Consider the following 19,532-nt stretch of genomic DNA (forward strand, 5'->3'; position numbering starts at 1 on the left):
CTTGCGCAGTCCGGTCTTCTCCCTTCTGAATGGGGCCGCTCGTGCCGGAGAGCTGCTCCTCGTAGCTCCGCCCCGTCACGTGTGCCGATTCCAGCCAATCAGGAGGCTGGAATCGACAATGGAATGCACAGAGCCCACGGTGCACCATGGGAGAAGACCTGCGGTCCACCGTGGGTGAAGATCCCGGCGGCCATCTTCGCAAGGTAAGTAAGAAGTCACCGGAGCGCGGGGATTCGGGTAAGTACTATCCAGTTTTTTTTTTTAAACCCCTGCATCGGGTTTGTCTCGCGCCGAACGGGGGGGGACTATTGAAAAAAAAAACCCGTTTCGGCGCGGGACAACCCCTTTAAGCATACATTACTAAGCCCCCCTGTAAATGACTTTTCTAGCTGGTTTGTACTTACAGTTCCAGCGTTTCAGCAACTTATAAAAAGTTTCCCCAAGATGGCAGCCGGCTCTTTTCCCGTCGCTTGCTGTAGCCCGACGTGCGCGCTCCCGAGACGCTACCAGCTGTGTCTCCCTGACAACCAGACGCCCCGCAGCCGCCAACCGGACCCCGGGATTGAACGCGGCCGACCAGTCACCCACCGCCAGGCAGCAGGTAACCGGCGCTAGCCCCCGGGGCCACAGCGGCAGGCCCCGGGGCCACAGCGGCAGGCCCCGGGGCCACAGCGGCAGGCCCCGGGGCCACAGCGGCAGGCCCCGGGGCCACAGCGGCAGGCCCCGGGGCCACAGCGGCAGGCCCCGGGGCCACAGCGGCAGGCCCCGGGGCCACAGCGGCAGTCAGTCACGCGTCACCCCCGTCAGTCCGTCACCCATCCCTTACCTGGGCGGCTCTGCTGGGCGGCTTCTCGGCACGGCTGGGCGGCTCTGCACCTTCCTCTAAGAGAGGATGGTAGCAGAATGGCCGCTCAAGCGCGCTCCCGAGAAGATACAGCTCATCTGCGCATGCGCAGAAGAGCTGTAGCGGCGAGCACACTGAAGCGGCTCGTGCTCAGAGCAGAAGACCGGACTGCGCAAGCGCGTCTAAAAAAGCAGGCTGCCAGCGAATTTAGACGGAACCATGGAGACTAGGACGCTAGCAACGGAGCAGGTAAGTGAATAACTTCTGTATGGCTCATATTTAATGCACGATGTATATTACAAAGTGCATTAATATGGCCACACAGAAGTACTTAACCCCACTTGATTTCGCGAGACAACCCCTTTAAGACCTTATGCAAAGTGATCACTTAAAACTGTCACTCAAACTGCCGTTTGAGCGATTTTTGAGCGATCATCTTTCCGTGTAAATGGGCCCTTACACTAATGATGCATACTAACGCACAGTGTGCATTCGGTTGTCTGAAGCGGTGCAGCCATCCTTGTTTCTCCAGGCCCGGGGTGTCACTTTATGTAAAATCCCAGCAACAGACACACCTATAACAATAAATTACTTTGCTAACAAACATACTCTTCTTTCTTCTTTCTTTAGACCATGCAGACTCATTTAAACCATGCATCAGCAGAACATACCATCAATTCTTAGGAAGCCCATATAAATAGAAAATTACAACTGGTATGACTCTTCCAAGCTCTATGTAAATGCAGTCTTAAAAAATATAGCTTGCCTAAAGTGTTATTCTAGCGGATTTACAATATAAAATAAGACATGCTCCTGCTGGCGACTAGCACCAGGAATAGAAATAGGCACATGCCGCAAATTAAATAGCACTATTGTTTCTAGCCCTATACTTGCGTGTCTAAATCAATGAGAAGCAAAGTTGGGAGAAACTCTGCATTGCACAAAACCATTTGGAAAGAAGCAAACCTAAAGGCCCTTTTACACGGGACGGCTGTCGGGTGCACATGCGCCCAATAATCGCCTCTGAGTCATCGTTCAGTAAATGGAGGCGCAGCGGGTTGGGGACTGTTCCAGCCTGGCCACCTCTATTCACAGTAAACAGGCCGTCGTTCCTCGTTCAATTTTTATGTGTGCATAAACTGAACAAACAACGGTAAGCGAACAAGTTATCGTTCGCCGTTCAGTCGGTGCATGCATTTACACTGAACGATCATCGTTCAGATTCCCGCAAGCAACTGAACGATGATCGGCCTGTATAAAAGGGTCCCTAGAGAGGGGTCATACGAATTCTGTCCGATCCAGTGATAATGTTGGAAAGTCCATGGTGTACTTGTGCCTGAATTGGACCATACTCCACCCTCTCACCATCCACAGTCAGAATCCCCTTTCGTGTGAGAGGCTCTAGACGGAAAGCTCGGACAGGGACGTGTACAAGGTAGGGACACTCAATCCCAATGTGTGTTCCCTTTTCCATTGCCAAAAAGAGCCGCACAAGGGCCGTCCGAGAGATTCCAGCCTTAACGAAGAATAAATGTATTAAACCATCATCAAAGCAGGAAAATGGCGCTGTAAATAGGTCAGCCCCAAGATGAGACTGATACATAGCCAATACCAGAACAAAATCCTCTTCCACGGTGACCCAGGACTTGGGCACAGGTTGGTTCATGGGCGGCAAGAGATCATCCTCGGGTCCATTCACATGATTGTGTGCGGGAAACTCTCTGTCATTTGGCAATACAAGATCTTGTTGCATTTGGTCATCAGAAACGGAATCAAACGTGAACTTAGAAGTGTGCATTGCAGTCGGCGAACCTGGAGAAGGTGAGGTCTCGAAGCTGGGCAGCTCACCCGTGTCAAAGGCAGCAGAGCTTCGCTTACACACAACATTCCGCTCCTCGCAGAGCCCCATGTCAGATATAGTTCTGTGCAGCTGAGACCTTTTCAGTGGAGAGAGATTCCCATTAGGAGATAGGGTGATACTTCTACAGATGGGCCGGTGGGCATCCAGTACTGGGAGGTAAGAGAGCCGGCCTCTGTAAGTGCGCAGTGAAGCTACTCTAACCATAGTCCCTACAGTGAAACGTGCCGATCCCATATGTCTATACTTCTCACTTTCTATGTCCACATCAGAAATGAAGCCCCAGGCAACACTCAAAAATGAGAAACAACGAGCTCCTGAGCAGGTCATCACAGACACAAGATCCATAGGCATAACCGTACCACGGCACAGCAGCAAGATACAGTTAAGTAGCAGCTCTGATCCCATTGCCTGGTCAAACCTGGAAGGAAGAAAGAACATATGAAAAGAATGGAAACATTCAAGGGGTAGATAGAAATACTAACCATGGGAGTTCTAAAACTAGCGGTGTGAGCAATCGAGCGGCACAATTGTGGTACAGCAGCAAAAAAAGGCAAATACAATTCTGGGATGTATTAAGAGAAGCATAGAGTCTAGATCATGTGAGGTTATTACCCCCCTCTACTATTCCTCAGTCAGACCTCATCTGGAATACTATGTCCAGTTCTGGGCACCCCAACTTTAAAAAGCTATAGATAAACTGGAGCAAGTTCAGAGAAGAGTTACCAGGATGGTGAGCGGTCTGCAAATTATGTCCTATGAGGAACGGTTAAAGGATCTGGGAATGTTTAGCTTGCAAAAAAGAAGGCTGAGAGGAGACTTAATAGCTGTCTACAAATATCTGAAGGGCTGTCACAGTGCAGACGGATCAGCCCTATTCTCATTTGTACAAGGAAAGAATAGAAGCAATGGGATGAAACTGAAAGGGAAGAGACGCAGATTAGATATTAGAAAAAACTTTATGACAGTGAGAGTGATCAATGAGTGGAACAGGTTACCACAGAAGGTGGCGAGTTCTCCTTCAATGTAAGTGTTCAAACAAAGGCTGGACAGACATCTGTCTGGGATGATTTAGTAAATCCTGCACTGTGCAGGGGGTTGGACCTGATGACCCTGGAGGTCCCTTCCAACTCTACCATTCTACAATATGAACTACTATGGTTGCACTGTGGGGGATACTAAGTAGGTATTCAAACTACAATAGGGTAAAAATAGGCACTGTATGGTAGGGCACAATAGGAAAAGGGTGAAGGCCTAAGTACTGTGGGGACATAAAATGGTCTACAGCTACAGACAGTCATGGTGGAGTAGCTGTATGACTACTGATATAAGACCACCCTCATAGGAGATCTTGCCGTTTTCCGACATACTCTACGGCCGCCTGCAGACGAGCTGGTCGGATCCGGCGGCGAGAATTCTCGCCGCGGGACCCGACCCGATCACCTGCAGGGACGAGCACGTACTCACCCGCGCCCGGCGGCCCCGGCTCTTTCATGTGCCGGCTGCCGGGCAGCTGGCGCATGCGCAGACCGGAGCCGCCGGCTGCGTGAGTGACGTTTCTGTGCGAGGCTCTGCGAGCCCCGCACAAAAATAGGACATGCCGCGGTTTGTTTGCCGTGTGAGATTTCGCGCGGCCAAACCGCGGCCGTCTGCATAGGATTGCGTTTGTTAACGCAATCCTATGCAGGCTTTGAGCGGCGGAAATCCCACGGGAAATCCCGCCGCGGGATTTCCGCCTGTGTGCAGGCGGCCTACCGCTGAGGTTTATGGGTAATGTGCTGTGCATGATAAGAGATGTTTGACAGAAAGTTCAGCGCCAGCTGCTGTGGCCTGTCTGCTTATTTACAGGATCTGCGCACGCCTTATTTATCTTTTTAGTTCTATTTAGATTATTTTTGGTGAAGACTTAATGTTTCAAATAATAACCATCACAATCCCCTGTGAAAGTTTCCCTTTCTACGTCTAAAAGTCAACATTCACTTTAATTACTACAAGTAATCATAACATTTTGGTTGTTACGCCTAAGGTTTCCAAAAGAAGGGTAGTGGAATCTGTTAGAACCTAACAGAACAGTTTTTGCATGAGGCCCGATGCACATAAAAGGGTTAATCCTCTACAAAGTCCTGTGCACTGGAATTCAGAGCGAGGACGGCTCCTACGCCTTACCCTGCATTATAGTTGATTGCTCCGGCTAAGGCATTTCCTGAACCACAGGGAAGAATTCCAATAGGCATCTTTATTGCATCCTCCCAATCGGGTCGCTCCATTAAACCATTCACAACCTGCGGAGAATTTACAAAGACAATGGAAGAAAGGTAGAATATGTCATCCGTTCACATAGAGCGTGACAAGTTATGGGCTAGATCGATAAACCGTACCTTTGTGTATTGAAACCGGCTATTAATCTGCCACTTAGAAAAGCCTATTTGTAAGTGACAAAAATGAGACATTTATCATCTGAGCTTTGAATACACAAGGGTCCAACCACCAGGACCCTGACTGGTAGATTGGGGATGCCAGTCCCAACCACATTTTTGAACTACATTACAATCCAGCATGCATACCGCTTCCCCATTCAAAACGGAGTGACTGAAACAGCCAAGCAAAGGGGGAATTTCTCTTAAATCCGTCCCTGAACTGCGCCATATTATATATGGGGCTGCAGGCTGGTCGTTGAAGAGAAGCAAGCGATATACATAGCGTTGGAAATATGCAGATTCTGGAGCGGAGACTGTGCCATCAGTAGTGAATGGCAGCTGTAGACATACAGCCAACATTATGCTGCAATACCAATCGTGACGGCAGTACCTATGGAGAGAAGGGGGCTTCATCCATCACTCAGTCAGTGGCCCAGCATTGTCATCATGGGGTGGGTTGTAATAGCAGCCTAACAAAGAACTACATGCCTGTGCATGTCTAAGGCAGGACCTACTGGGTTGCCTTTACGTGAAACACAGGCATTAATACACTGCAATATAGAAATACTGCAAGTGTTATCAGACAGCGGGACTAAACAGGAAAGGAAAGTAAACACGGTTAATGCTGAAAAACCATAGACAAACAGCAATAATAAAATTCCCACAAGGTAAAAATAATTTTAAAAAAAAGATAGAGTGGTAAGGCTTGTGTCCGGTGTGGAGGAGTACATAAAATAGTTGTACATAAATGTGGGCAGTAAGCCGCAGGCAGATCTCCCTGCAAGATGGTCCTCCCACTCAGCAGTAGACGATGCACGGAGCTTGGTTGTCTCCCTGAAGACTGGGCATGTATTGTTCCCGGCTGTGTGGGAATTACGTCTTTCCCTCGCACGGTCACGAGTATAAAGACTGCGGTACAACATCAATTGTGCTTTTAGAGCGAATCCTAGGGGAGATGCAGCAGAACCGGTACAGAGGAAAACCGGAGACGTCGCCTTTGTCAACCAATCAGATTCCACCTTTTATTTCTCAGAGGCTATTTGAAAAATATAAGCAGGTCCCCAATTGGTTGCTATGGGCAACCACTCCATTTTTGGAATCATTTTTGATAAATCTCTCCAATTGCTCCAAAATGTATTTAAAATGATGAAGCAATTCTTAACATTAGACACACAATATAAATCTAAGGCGCTCTCCACTCTACCAGCATAAGTTCCATTGTTGACGGATTTACGACAAATCACTTTTTTACAGCCCAAAACAGAAGCCTAATGGGTCCCTTTGATTGTTACTGACTAAAGTAGAAGCTGTATAAACAGAAGATGACCTGTCGGGGGCATGTAGGAGCAGGTACAGCATTACATTTAGACTGGGCTCACGGGTATATTTGGATTGCGGATTCCCCGATCGCCATCTGCAGTAGAGTGCAGGCATTGACGAGCATGCATTTTCGCTTTTTGGTTCACACTCAGATACAAAATTGTGTATTCTGCGAGCAGAAGAAAAAAAATTGCAGCATGCTCTATTTCACCATAGAATACATGTTCACGGCCTCTATTGATGTCAATTAACGTTGCATATAGGCTGTAGAGATGGCGTGGAAGAAAAAAAAACAAAAAACAAAAAAAAACACTGTACAGTGCGTGACCGCCAGTGAAACACTGCGGTTATACGCAACACAGGAATAGCAGAGTGACTGGCCGGGCTCACACGGGGATCTGCTGCAGGCCTCCCGCATGCAAAACCCAGTCCGTCCATGTGAGCCCGCCCTAATGCTAGTGCCATTTACTCATAACTTCGTATTTTCTTCCTGTTGCAGGTTTCCATCTCAAATGCTGAAAACAGGATTCAGACAGAACCGTAGGCTTTAGTGTGTGAAACACAGACCACACCGAGCTGCCATGACAGTTGGGTACTAAAAATGGAACCCAGACATGCCATAGATATATGCCTATTATAGCTAACAAGAGGGAATTAGCTGGGGATCGCCTGAAATTATGTACCACAGGGCGCTCCTTCAATTCCAGCAACTTGTACCCGGGTCTTCGAAACTCAATCATGTTTATTTCTTTAACCTTTTGCAATCCAATTTTGGAATCAGGGATTCCTAGGGGGCTTTCTCTTTCTGCCATTATACGATGGCGCCATCTGCTGACTCGAGTGAGTACTGCAGTATGTGACATGGTGGAGAGGCCCCTGACAACAGAGCTGCCAGTAATCTACAGTAACAATACCCTGCTGGACGTCTTCCGACATCGGAGCTGTACAGGCTTCAATCAGAATGTCTTTAGACGTCAGACAGTGGATTGGAAAGGGTTAAGGCCTCATGTCCATGGCGCAGGTGGTTTTCCACAGCAGAAGACCTGCAAGTCAGTGCGGAAATGATTTTTAAATGTTTGCCGGCAATTGCAGATGTGATTTTTTTTTTTCCGCACAGATGTACGCAGGTGCACTGCGGATCGTTCACGCGGGAAAAAGAAAAAACAAATCGCAAGCTTAAAGTGCCTGCCTTCCCCCTCCTCCCCACCTCCCTGCTTGGTCTCCAAGCAATCATATAGGTGTCTGCATACAAACCTGCAATGCATCTGCAGCTGAATTGTGGATCGCTCACTTCCATAGAGATTAATGGAGCTCATTCGTGCGAAATCCATGGTAAAATGGAGCATGCTGCAATTTTTTTTTCCGCACGTGGCATCCGCAAATCAAATCCAGATGTGTTAATTATAGATGCAAACGCCCCATGCTTCCCTATGGGTGGGCTTGAATGGCGGGTGCCCTGCAGATCGAAACCGCCCGTGGACATTTGGCTTAACAGGAGACGACGCTCTCCAGGCATCAGCCACTTCAGACAGGTTTACAATATAAAAATCCGCCTGGCCGACTAACGTGACATAAGACCATTCTAACTACTGACTGGTGGGCTTTCCCCTCCCAGTCTAACCGCATAAACCAAGTCCAGTACGGAGATTTAGGTTGGATTCAACTGCATTTTACTATACTTTTTGCACACGTAATAAAAACTGCAGCCACAGTTCTGTACACTGAAATGGCCAATTAGCCCAATTAGCTACATATATTTTATTTCCCTGTTGCAAATGCACGAGGAAATGGAACATGCTGCATATTTTTTTTTGCACAAGGGAATTGCACACACAAATAAGCGCTTGTGAACAAACCCCTTGAAATCAATGGGTTCTATTCACTGCATATTGTGTGCACTAGTGCGCGCGTGTCAATACGACGATTCTCACAGGTCAACAGCTCTCAAGAGTTGTGGAAGTCTGTCTCCAGGGCAGAGAGAACACGTTTCCTCTGCCCTGCAAACACAAGCCCACTGGAGCTTCTCAATAATCAGCTAGGTGGAGAGCCTGCTCCTTCACAGGATGACAGGAGTCTGGGAGAAATATACCCCCACCCCAACTACTACAACTCCTGTCATCCTGTCACACCCAATAGGCTGCCTTTCAGTCTGTCACTGAAGGGCAAAACCGCTTGGGCATCACCGTTCCATTCATTTCAGTAGGAGTGCCTGAGATAGCGCCCCCACTGGCATGAACAGAGAGGCAGTCAGCATGCACGACCATTACTGTATTCATTATTAACCTCTTTGGATCCACATTCTCAGGATCGGTTGGACCCCCACTAATCAGCAAGTTATCCGCTACCCTGTGGATAGAGAATAACTTACTATTCTGGAAGACCCCACTTCAGTATTATTTCTCTTAAAACGTATCTATTTACCTCAAAGAGCAGTCCGTCTCCGGAGATGACTACTATGCCGTCCCACTCTTCCAGATTAATGGTCTGCACCAGTTCTCGGGCGTGATTTTGTCTTTCTGAAAGAACACAAATAGAGTAAGATGCCAGCGGGGAAGAGACAGCCCTTCCGTGCGATGGATTAGTAGTAACAGGTCTACCTGTCTGTATGAGGTTGTAGCTGATGTCCGCCTCCGTAATGATGGGCAGGATATGGGTGTGACACTGTTGCAAGGCATTCCCTCGCCCGCCACACGGATTCAGTAAAAACATTAAACGCCGCGGTTTGGGCTGAAGAGTTGGAGAAATCTCTGGAAGAAAGAGAAAACAGAGTCAAAAATGTAGCAGGACGACCAACCAGCGCTATGTAGAGAGACCCCTGCAGAAACCAGCGTACAGGTGCAAAGCAGCCCACTCCTTAGGCCGCATCCAGACACAATGTGCTCCTTCTGAATGTGGCCGAAGGAGTCTGAACATTCTGGCCCATCAATCCACAACACAAGTGTAGTACAATATATCAGAATGGGGATTTCAAACCCCCATTCACATGCAGTGGAAAGATTCCATGTACATTCATGTGCATGTTGTGGATCTGGCTACCGCGTAGCAGATACGCCATATAGTTCACAGTGCCTGAAGTTACCCGTTAGGCTAATACACGGCAGACCTATACGGGGCTTGGTTCTGGTACGCAAAGACAAAACGGAAAAATTATTTTCAATACAAACAAGTGAATGTGCCGGTACGGTTACAGCAAACAGATCGGGAAATGTAATCCCTGCTGTTGTATCACAGGTACTATTTGCACATATCTAGAAAGAAGTCTTGTGAAGAACTACTCTTAAAGGGGTTGTCCCGCGCCAAAACGTTTTTTTTTTTTTTTTTCAACAGCCCCCCCGTTCGGCGCGAGACAAACCCGATGCAGGGGTTAAAAAAGAAAACCGGATAGTGCTTACCTGAATCCCCGCGCTCCGGTGACTTCTTACTTACCTGGTGAAGATGGCCACCGGGATCTTCACCCTTGGTGGACCGCAGGGCTTCTGTGCGGTCCATTGCCGATTCCAGCCTCCTGATTGGCTGGAATCGGCACGTGACGGGGCAGAGCTACACGGAGCCGCTCTCTGGCACGAGCGGCCCCATTCAGAAAAGAAGACGACCGGACTGCGCAAGCGCTTCTAATCCGGCGATTGGACGCTGAAAATTAGACGGCACCATGGAGACGAGGACGCCAGCAACGGAACAGGTAAGTGAATAACTTCTGTATGGCTCATAATTAATGCACAATGTACATTACAAAGTGCATTAATATGGCCATACAGAAGTGTATACCCCAACTTTGTTTCGCGGGACAACCCCTTTAAGATCATTCTACTCCCTGAATCGCAAGTCACGCAGCCTTGTACTTTACCCTTGTTTGCTGCATTAGACAGATAAAACCAGAACGCTCATCAAGGTAACAAATATGAATATCTAAATGAGAAGGTTGACTTTCAGGAACGGATTTAGGGCTAATATAGAATAAGAGATCACGGCTTTACAAGTCAACAAAACCCACCATATGAGTATTGCAAACATAACCTCAATATCTACATCCCCTGGAAGAGGTCAGTACTAAGACCACCAAGACGACGGATGCCGGTAACGCCTGTAGAGAAGAGAACAGGACTTCTCCACACTGGGAACTGATAAGACAGTATTCTGAGTTCTGCCTGTACATAGCGCAACGGGGTATGCCCATCACACAAGTGGCACGTCATTTTAGGATTAGTGGGGGTCCAACTTCAGGAGCCCCCAGTGATCCCGAAAATTAAGAGACTGCAGCTCTGAATTAGTGATGTGCCCCCTTCAAAATGTTTCCTACACTAACTGCATGGAGTGGAGGCCAGCTCCATCCACTTGTAGGGATTGTTCCAAAATCAGATTTCATCACGTAACCCTAGGAAAGGCAACAAAGCCCGAATCAGTAGGAGCCCTCACCAGTGAGAAACCCACCAGTCCCAGGAACAGGGGTCCCGTGCCCCACTCCACCCCCTACAGGGAGAAGGGGTTTGGCTGGGGCAGCGCACAAGCATGTGGGTGCTACCATTTTATTTTCAATGGGACTGCTGAAGACAGCCAAGTTCTGCAAATTTTATCATTTAACCCTTTCCAATCAAGTGTCGCCTCAGGTTTGACATTAAGATTTCCCTGCATAGCTCCAATGTCAGGCGAGATCAGACATGTTTCTAACACTATGCAGGACAGAGCTTCGTTGAAGGAGGCTGTTCTACGCTACAGTATACAGGACAGCGCTGTATTTTAATGTCAGATGAGGGCCGACACTGGATTGGGAATTGTTCATTTGCAAAAAATTACTAATGAAAATCATCACGACTGATCACTTGTGTGTCTGAGTAATTCCAGGGGGTGGGGAACGTACTTTTCCATCGAAAATAATAAGAGCTGGGGAGCGTGGGGGTCTTCATTCTAGGTCAACCCCTTTGAATCGAGCCAACACTGCAGTGTAGGCGGCAACCAAAACCACGCCAAATCAAGAGCGGTGAATACTAGCGCCATGTAAGATAGGAAAAACCTATGCATTCCTTACAACATATCTAGAAGACATCTGTATAAGGGCAGAAAATACTGGGTTTGAATAAAGATCCACATTGGGAACAACAGCTCAAGCCACCCAAATAAGTGCAAGCCAGTTTGGACTATTAGGCCCAATGGCACGTGGCCCCTGCACGGGAGATCCGTGCGTCTTGCTGCCCACAGGGATGCCGGACAGATGTGCCAAGCACATCTGCCGGCCAAAAGAAAGAAGATCCGGCCTGCACGTCGGAGAGGTAAAAAAAAAAAAGTCTTTTCCCTTCCCATGGCCGCAGGCACGCATGGATTTCACTGCGAGATTCAGGAATCCATGAGTGCAGGTGGACATCAGGTCTTAGACAGGAGTTACCAGTGGACTGTAAGCCATAGTTACATAGTGTTGAGGTAACTGGTGCTTCCTCAACACTTCGGGTTCCGACTGTTCACGTTTTTCCTGCCAGACAAGTTATGATTGGGAAACACATAAAACCCAGTTCTGGGCACCAGAAGAGATGACCTGTAGGAACCGCACCATTCAGTCCGTCCTGCATGCCTGCCTACTCAGAATCCGCTTTTCTCAAAGATGAGAATACAAGTCCTGGGCTACAATCCAGCAGCCAGAACACATCAATGGCAGCCATGATCCACCCATAGGCCGGTTCACAACTTCCCACGGATTACTCACAGAACAAGCTGGGTCAGCAGTTACAGCAGCTGGAGGCTCAGCAGATACTTTATGACTATTAGCTCTACTGCCTCAAGATTGTACAGTAGATACAGCAGAGATGAACTTGTCCTCTCTCTCATTTTATTAAGTAGTGCCAGTTATATCTTCATCTCAGTTTGTGAAGGACAGAAGACGACTGATTTATGTCTCATGAACACATTGCATGCGGTCAATGTCTGAGATCAGTCTTGTAAAGGGGTTGTCCACGTCTATAAAATGAATGACCTATGGTTAGGATAGGTGATCAATAGTAGAGATCGGTGAGACTCAAACTCTTGGCACAACTGTATAGCTCCAACTTATTCCGCAGCGCTTTCAGGTAATTTATTACCCCCCAGCAAGCTTGGTACTCATTTTACCGACCTCGGAAGGATGGAAGGCTGAGTCATCAACCTTGGAGTTGACTACCTGAACTATACAGGGATTGAACCCGCAACCTTCAGGTTGTAAGAGAGAGCTTAGAACTGCATACTGCCGCCTTAATACTCTGTGCCACACAAGACCCGTTGCGTTACATCCATGCAGTGCAGCCTCTTGTCTGATGCCTATCAGACACTATCTTGATTATAAATGGTACATACGCCGATTGGTCACCATTACTAGTGGGGTACCACAGGGGGCAGTATTGAGCCCTATTTTTTATATATTTATTAAAGACCTTGGTAGAAGGATTGTGCACTTAAATATTTGCATTAAAAAAAACTATAGAATTAACACAAGAGAGGATACAAGGAGGTGAATAAATTCGGGGTTTGGGCAGAAAAGTGGCGAATGAGGTTTAATACCGAGAAATATAAGGTTATCCACATGGGTAGGGAAATAGATCTAGGAAGTGAGCTTTTGTTATTTAAAAAGGGGTTAATCCAGCGAAAACATTTTTCCCCATCACTACACCCCTGACATAATTGCCGCACTCTAGACATTATGTATATTGCAGTCACTTCCATGCAGCGCAGCCTCTTGTCTGATGCTGATCAGACACCATATTGATGCTCATATTTGTACCTGCTCTCTTTTCCTCTACACTGTGCTAATAATCCCAGTGTGACCATCATTAATCTCTATATTCTCCTAAATAAGCTAAAGACTATATGCAGTCAGGGAGGATTAACATTTATCGACTTCATTATAAAGGTGTGACAAGAGCCTATAATCATCAGCAGTAATGCGACAGGAGTTTATCTCCCCCCGTGAAGAGCCTGTGTGGTACAGTCCATGTAATATCACAGAGAAATTATGCCGAGTGAGAGACTTCTTGAGAACATAAAGACAAGTAATGAGACAACATGACCCATCTGAGTAGTGGTCCAGGAATAACTAAACAAGGTAGGTGACTTATAAATACACTGGGGGACTACTTACGTAAGGAATGAAAAGTTTTCACTGAAGTGACCTTTTCGGAAAGTAATCAACTAAAACTGGGTCTCTAGTTCTCAAAAGCCAAAGCTTGTCTGACCCTTTCTGAACCCGCTGGTCAGAACCTATTTAAGCCATTACCTGTGTCACTTGAGATGGTCACTCCTTGAATAAGACACTTGATTGCAGTTGCCCACTTTTCAGCAATGGCTTGGTTCTGCTCATAGTATGAAGCCTCGTCCACCCTAAACGTGCGGACCAGCCTTTGCCGTGTGCGCGTCGAACCCATTGCAACCTTCTTCTTCTTCAGTGGATAGGAATAGATTGAAAAATAGGCAAACGCATCATTGGAGCCATGACTGCGCATGGTGTGACAGCCCACCATGTCAACGATGGGCAGCACTGTACGCTGGTCATCTTCAGGCTTAGGGACCAGTCTCTGGATGTGGAGGCCTGTAGGAGTCAGACTAAGTGCATAGCGAATACCTTTGGATGGGTAGACTCCAAACTCTCCATGGAGTAGGGTCTCCGAGGACTGCTTGTGGTATTTAGACATTTTATGTCGGTGGTATGGGGATCACCAGTGGGGAAACAACCATACGATCCGGGAGAGACAATGGAACGAGTACATAGATCTCAGGCTGGTAATGCATAAGGCAGAGAGGATGCGGTCAGATCCAGAAATGTACCATCTCAATCATGTTGTCAAAAACGGATCCCTTCAAGTAGAAACTTGTCAAAAAGTAGTGAATGGCAAATAATGGACTAAAACTAGGTAAACACACTCCTCCGGCCGTCAATGTTGTCCCGAGCTGTCAAGGGTTCGGTGTTCATTCATCTGCAGGGCTGGGGAGGAAACACAAACACATAAATACACAGATACTAGGCATTAAATCTAAATATTAGGAGCATATAAGAAGAGAGTACATACTAAACTAAAGCCCCAACTACTGTGCAGGCTCTGAGGGGAAAGACCAAGGCCAACCTCCAACCTCAAGACGACACACCCAACCTCCGGCCTCATTTTATGGCGCTCGTGCTCCAGTCACATGACCGTATAAACCACAACGCCAAGATAACAAAGTAGCTGTTGGGCGAATTATCAATAATCAAGACCAAAGTCTAATTACTGTACTTGGTGTACTTAAGCAGATATGCATCTAGCAACAGTCCAACGTGTCTACCTGGTTAGTCCGCCCAATCACTGGGCTTCACCGGTAACACTGCTTTACTCTACTGCTAAGGTTATTATCTGGGAGCTCTTCCTGACAGTCCATAATCTGAGCACAACCAAGAAGGCCAGCTCTACACTGCGGAATCTGTGGTCGCGTTCGCACCACGGATCCGCAAAAATGACGTTTGTTACATGCGATGGAAAAGTGCTTCTTCCTGCACACACGCAGAATCAAGTTGCGATTTCCACAAGCGGAAGGAAAAAAAGTCCTGAAGTCACTGGAAGCTGTTTGCGGAAAGGTCACGGATTCCACGTCATCGCCTACTGACGGCGCAGGAAAGACAAACAAAAAAAACCTGTACTGTTCGTCCGATGGCGAGCCGCCGGGTCCATCTGCTATACAGATAAAGAAGGCCGGGGCACAGGTTCGGATTCCCCTGTGGGCTCCCTCATGCGGAATCTGACCCAGTCATGTGCAGCCGGCCTAAGACAGAGCTCCTCTCTCCCAACACATTCCCACCAATACTTTATGCTGCCCTCGGGGAGGTCACAACATACATGACAAATTCCCTTTAAATGGTTTGTCGGGGACCTTGACCTACCCTCAGGATAGGGCATCGATAGCTGATCGGTAGGACTCTACCGCTCAGGATCTTGATCCCACTGTCCATGCAGACAGTGCTAACACCATGCAGTGGCCAGGTTTGGTACTACAAGCTATGGCTGCAGTATCACACTGGGCTACTGCAACACAGACAGCGTTATGTGCTTCTAGTCTTGTCCACACTGACAGGGGCCAGGTGACCATCTAACTGGTGGTGATGCCAAATGATGGACCCCCTCCAATGAACCATTAATGACCTTGTCTGAGGATAGGTCATCAGTGGTATAAGTCCTGGACCACCCCTTTAAAGGGTCGTTATCTGTGCAACGTTTTTAGGAAATAGCAAGCAAATTCCTAAAATAAGGACAGTGTATGACACCCTTGTACAGAAAGTCACCTCCAAGACATCTGACTAATGTGAGGCTGGTGACTCAGTGCTGAAATCACAGTAACCTATTGTTACCCCGAGTCAGGATGCATCACCAGCCCACCGCAGCGTCTGACTCCCACTATTATAGAACGCTGCCGCTGCACATCATACAGATGTGGAACTACAGGAATTACTACAAAGGGGAAGCGGGACGACTGACCGCGCCGCCAATACCTCACTTATCCCTGCAGCCGGGGAAAAAAGGGAAGAAAAATGTGAATAGATAAAATCGATCATGTGTACGATCCATTTAAATAAGATGGGGCTGATATTCATCCTGCAAAGCACAAATCTCGAGTGATTTTCTCGGCAGTGTTAAGGCAGTCTTAGATAGCCGCCAGTTACCATCCTGACCATTTCATGGCTGCACACACCACCTTGTTACTCTGTCTTTATATTAAATACCGTATATTACCGCCGCCTACTATGGGCTCACTTGGGGGATGTTCACACTGACGGAGGCCGTGCTCACTTCCGCCGCAGAGGGGACGTGGCAGATTGGGTCACATTTAACAAGACCAGCAGAGCACACAGCTCTATATTCTCTGGTAGAATGCTAGATAGTGAGGTCCACCAGGGGCCGTTGGGGGCCGCTGGGTGACGGATCACAGCTTTCATCCCAGTTTTCTGCTCCTGTGAAGGAAAAGTAGAACTGACAATGCAGACGTGAACTGGGCCTTATAATGGGGTCTGCTGGGGGTCCGGCATGTTAACAGAAGGTATACAGAGCCACATGATGGGCTGTTCTTATAAAGTACAGTGGGGCGGCCAGAACAGCCCTGACAGTCGTGTGATCGTAGGCTTACGGTCCCCTCTGAGCCCCGTACAGCACGTTACCGGGCTGTGAGATGAGGGGCCGTGCTCCATACTTACAGGGTCCTCTGTTCCCAAACACGGGCGGCCGCAGCTGAATTTAAGCAGGCGGATTTGATTTGCGGATCTTTGGGTCCGGAAATCAAACTCCCAGCATGCTCTGTTTCAGAGCGGTTCCCGTACGGACGGCGTCCATTGCTGCAGAATACATCCGCTGTGCCATCGTGCTGCGCAGCGGACTTTAACATAGAGGAACACAGTAACAGAGGGGGGTCAGCAGGAACGGAGAGAGCCAGAGGTCACACTGCAGCCCAGTGCTGGAATAGATCCGTGTAAAGCCCAGGGGGTCAGTGGTTAGCAGTGGGCTCATATACCCCCCAAGGACAACCCCTTCACGGAGCTTGTGCCCTCTCCCCACAGCCCCAAACCACACTACCATAGTGCACTGCAGGGCTCACACCGGATAACACGCAGTAACATTACTGCGGACGGTGCCGCACAGCGCAGGAAAGAGCGCGGCACTACCTTCATGGGCATCACTCGTGCCCACACCCCAAGGCAGTGCGTGGGGGCGGGCAGTGCACAGTGCGTTACCTACCGCAGGGGGAGACACTTGTGCAATAGCGCCCCTAGGGGGCTATATACAAATGTGTAAGACAACACAGGGCTCCCTCACCCATAGTACACGGGGTAGAGCCCGGAGATGGACGCGGGCTCCTCCACTCCCCCCAGCAAGCCCTATGCCGGTGGGGGCATAATAACACTAGTACCGGCTACGGGGAGCTAACCTACAAGCACATGCATGTGAGGACCCCCCGGGCACATACAGGGAGTAGTGCCCCCAGCATGTGTGTGCCGGTACTACACCCGGCGGCACTGGGACCTCACGGTGCACTCACCCGCCGGCCGGCGCTCCGTCTCCCCCGCTCTAGGCTCCTCCGGCTCCCGCTACTTTGACTCAGCTTCTACAACAGGAAGTGAGAGAGCCGCAACTCTATGGAGGGGGAGGGGCCTGGCGACGTCACGGCCATGAGAGCAGTCACGTGACGGCCGGTGAGACGCGGTGCCGGGCTCTAGTGTGGTCACTACTGCGGGGATCCACGGCGAGATGCTGGGATTTGTAGTTCCCCGTTCTATACTGGGCCATGTGTCAGTGTAATAGCAGAGGGGTGTGTGGGGGAAGCCCTCTGGTTTCTCCTGCAGCGGGTGTGATATGGGCTGGGGCTGCGGGGGGCAACGATGCCGCCACATTACGACCACACTTGTTAAAAAGGTTTCTCCAGTCATTGCGATCGATGTCTGCGGTGACACAGTGATGGCACAGGGAGGTAGAGGGGACCATGTACCCCGCTCTGCCCAGCGTGTACGTAATGATGGCACAGGGAGGTAGAGGCGATCGCTGCGCTGCAGAGGGGACCATGTACCCCGCTCCGCCAAGCGTGTACGTAATGATGGCACAGGGAGGTAGAGGCGATCGCTGCAGAGGGGGCCATGTACCCCGCACCGCCAAGTGTGTACGTAATGATGGCACAGGAAGGTAGAGGCGATCACTGCGCTGCAGAGGGGACCATGTACCCCGCTCCGCCAAGCGTGTACGTAATGATGGCACAGGGAGGTAGAGGCGATGGCTGCGCTGCAGAGGGCACCATGTACCCCGCTCCGCCAAGTGTGTACGTAATGATGGCACAGGGAGGTAGAGGCGATCACTGCGCTGCAGAGGGGACCATGTACCCCGCTCCGCCAAGTGTGTACGTAATGATGGCACAGGGAGGTAGAGGCGATCGCTGCGCTGCAGAGGGGACCATGTACCCCACTCTGCCAAGCGTGTACGTAATGATGGCACAGGGAGGTAGAGGCGATCGCTGCGCTGCAGAGGGGACCATGTACCCCGCTCCGCCAAGTGTGTACGTAATGATGGCACAGGGAGGTAGAGGCGATCACTGCGCTGCAGAGGGGACCATGTACCCCGCTCCGCCAAGCGTGTACGTAATGATGGCACAGGGAGGTAGAGGCGATCGCTGCGCTGCAGAGGGCACCATGTACCCCGCTCCGCCAAGTGTGTACGTAATGATGGCACAGGGAGGTAGAGGCGATCACTGCGCTGCAGAGGGGACCATGTACCCCGCTCCGCCAAGCGTGTACGTAATGATGGCACAGGGAGGTAGAGGCGATCGCTGCGCTGCAGAGGGGACCATGTACCCCACTCTGCCAAGCGTGTACGTAATGATGGCACAGGGAGGTAGAGGCGATCGCTGCGCTGCAGAGGGGACCATGTACCCCGCTCCGCCAAGTGTGTACGTAATGATGGCACAGGGAGGTAGAGGCGATCACTGCGCTGCAGAGGGGACCATGTACCCCGCTCCGCCAAGTGTGTACGTAATGATGGCACAGGGAGGTAGAGGCGATCGCTGCGCTGCAGAGGGGACCATGTACCCCGCTCTGCCCAGCGTGTACGTAATGATGGCACAGGGAGGTAGAGGCGATCGCTGCGCTGCAGAGGGGACCATGTACCCCGCTCCGCCAAGTGTGTACGTAATGATGGCACAGGGAGGTAGAGGCGATCGCTGCGCTGCAGAGGGGACCATGTACCCCGCTCCGCCAAGCGTGTACGTAATGATGGCACAGGGAGGTAGAGGCGATCGCTGCAGAGGGGGCCATGTACCCCGCACCGCCAAGTGTGTACGTAATGATGGCACAGGAAGGTAGAGGCGATCACTGCGCTGCAGAGGGGACCATGTACCCCGCTCCGCCAAGCGTGTACGTAATGATGGCACAGGGAGGTAGAGGCGATCGCTGCAGAGGGGGCCATGTACCCCGCTCCGCCAAGCGTGTACGTAATGATGGCACAGGGAGGTAGAGGCGATCGCTGCGCTGCAGAGGGGACCATGTACCCCACTCTGCCAAGCGTGTACGTAATGATGGCACAGGGAGGTAGAGGCGATCGCTGCGCTGCAGAGGGGACCATGTACCCCGCTCCGCCAA

At 49.7% G+C, this 19,532-nt stretch overlaps 1 protein-coding gene across 1 annotated transcript; it reads right to left on the reverse strand.

The window, feature by feature from the left end:
• Positions 1-780: 780 nt before the first annotated feature.
• SPHK2 (sphingosine kinase 2) lies at positions 781-17,537 on the reverse strand. Its single transcript, XM_066607708.1, has 6 exons — positions 17,450-17,537; positions 13,671-14,375; positions 9,037-9,186; positions 8,861-8,955; positions 4,869-4,984; positions 781-3,123 (listed from the first exon to the last, which is right to left on the reverse strand). The coding sequence occupies exons 2-6, from the start codon at positions 14,083-14,085 to the stop codon at positions 2,112-2,114; spliced, it is 1,788 nt and encodes a 595-aa protein (XP_066463805.1). The 5' UTR covers positions 14,086-14,375; positions 17,450-17,537; the 3' UTR covers positions 781-2,111.
• Between the last annotated feature and the right edge of the window lie 1,995 nt (positions 17,538-19,532).

Source organism: Eleutherodactylus coqui, chromosome 6 (genome assembly GCF_035609145.1).
Source record: "Eleutherodactylus coqui strain aEleCoq1 chromosome 6, aEleCoq1.hap1, whole genome shotgun sequence".
Classification (NCBI taxonomy): Eukaryota; Metazoa; Chordata; class Amphibia; order Anura; family Eleutherodactylidae; genus Eleutherodactylus; species Eleutherodactylus coqui.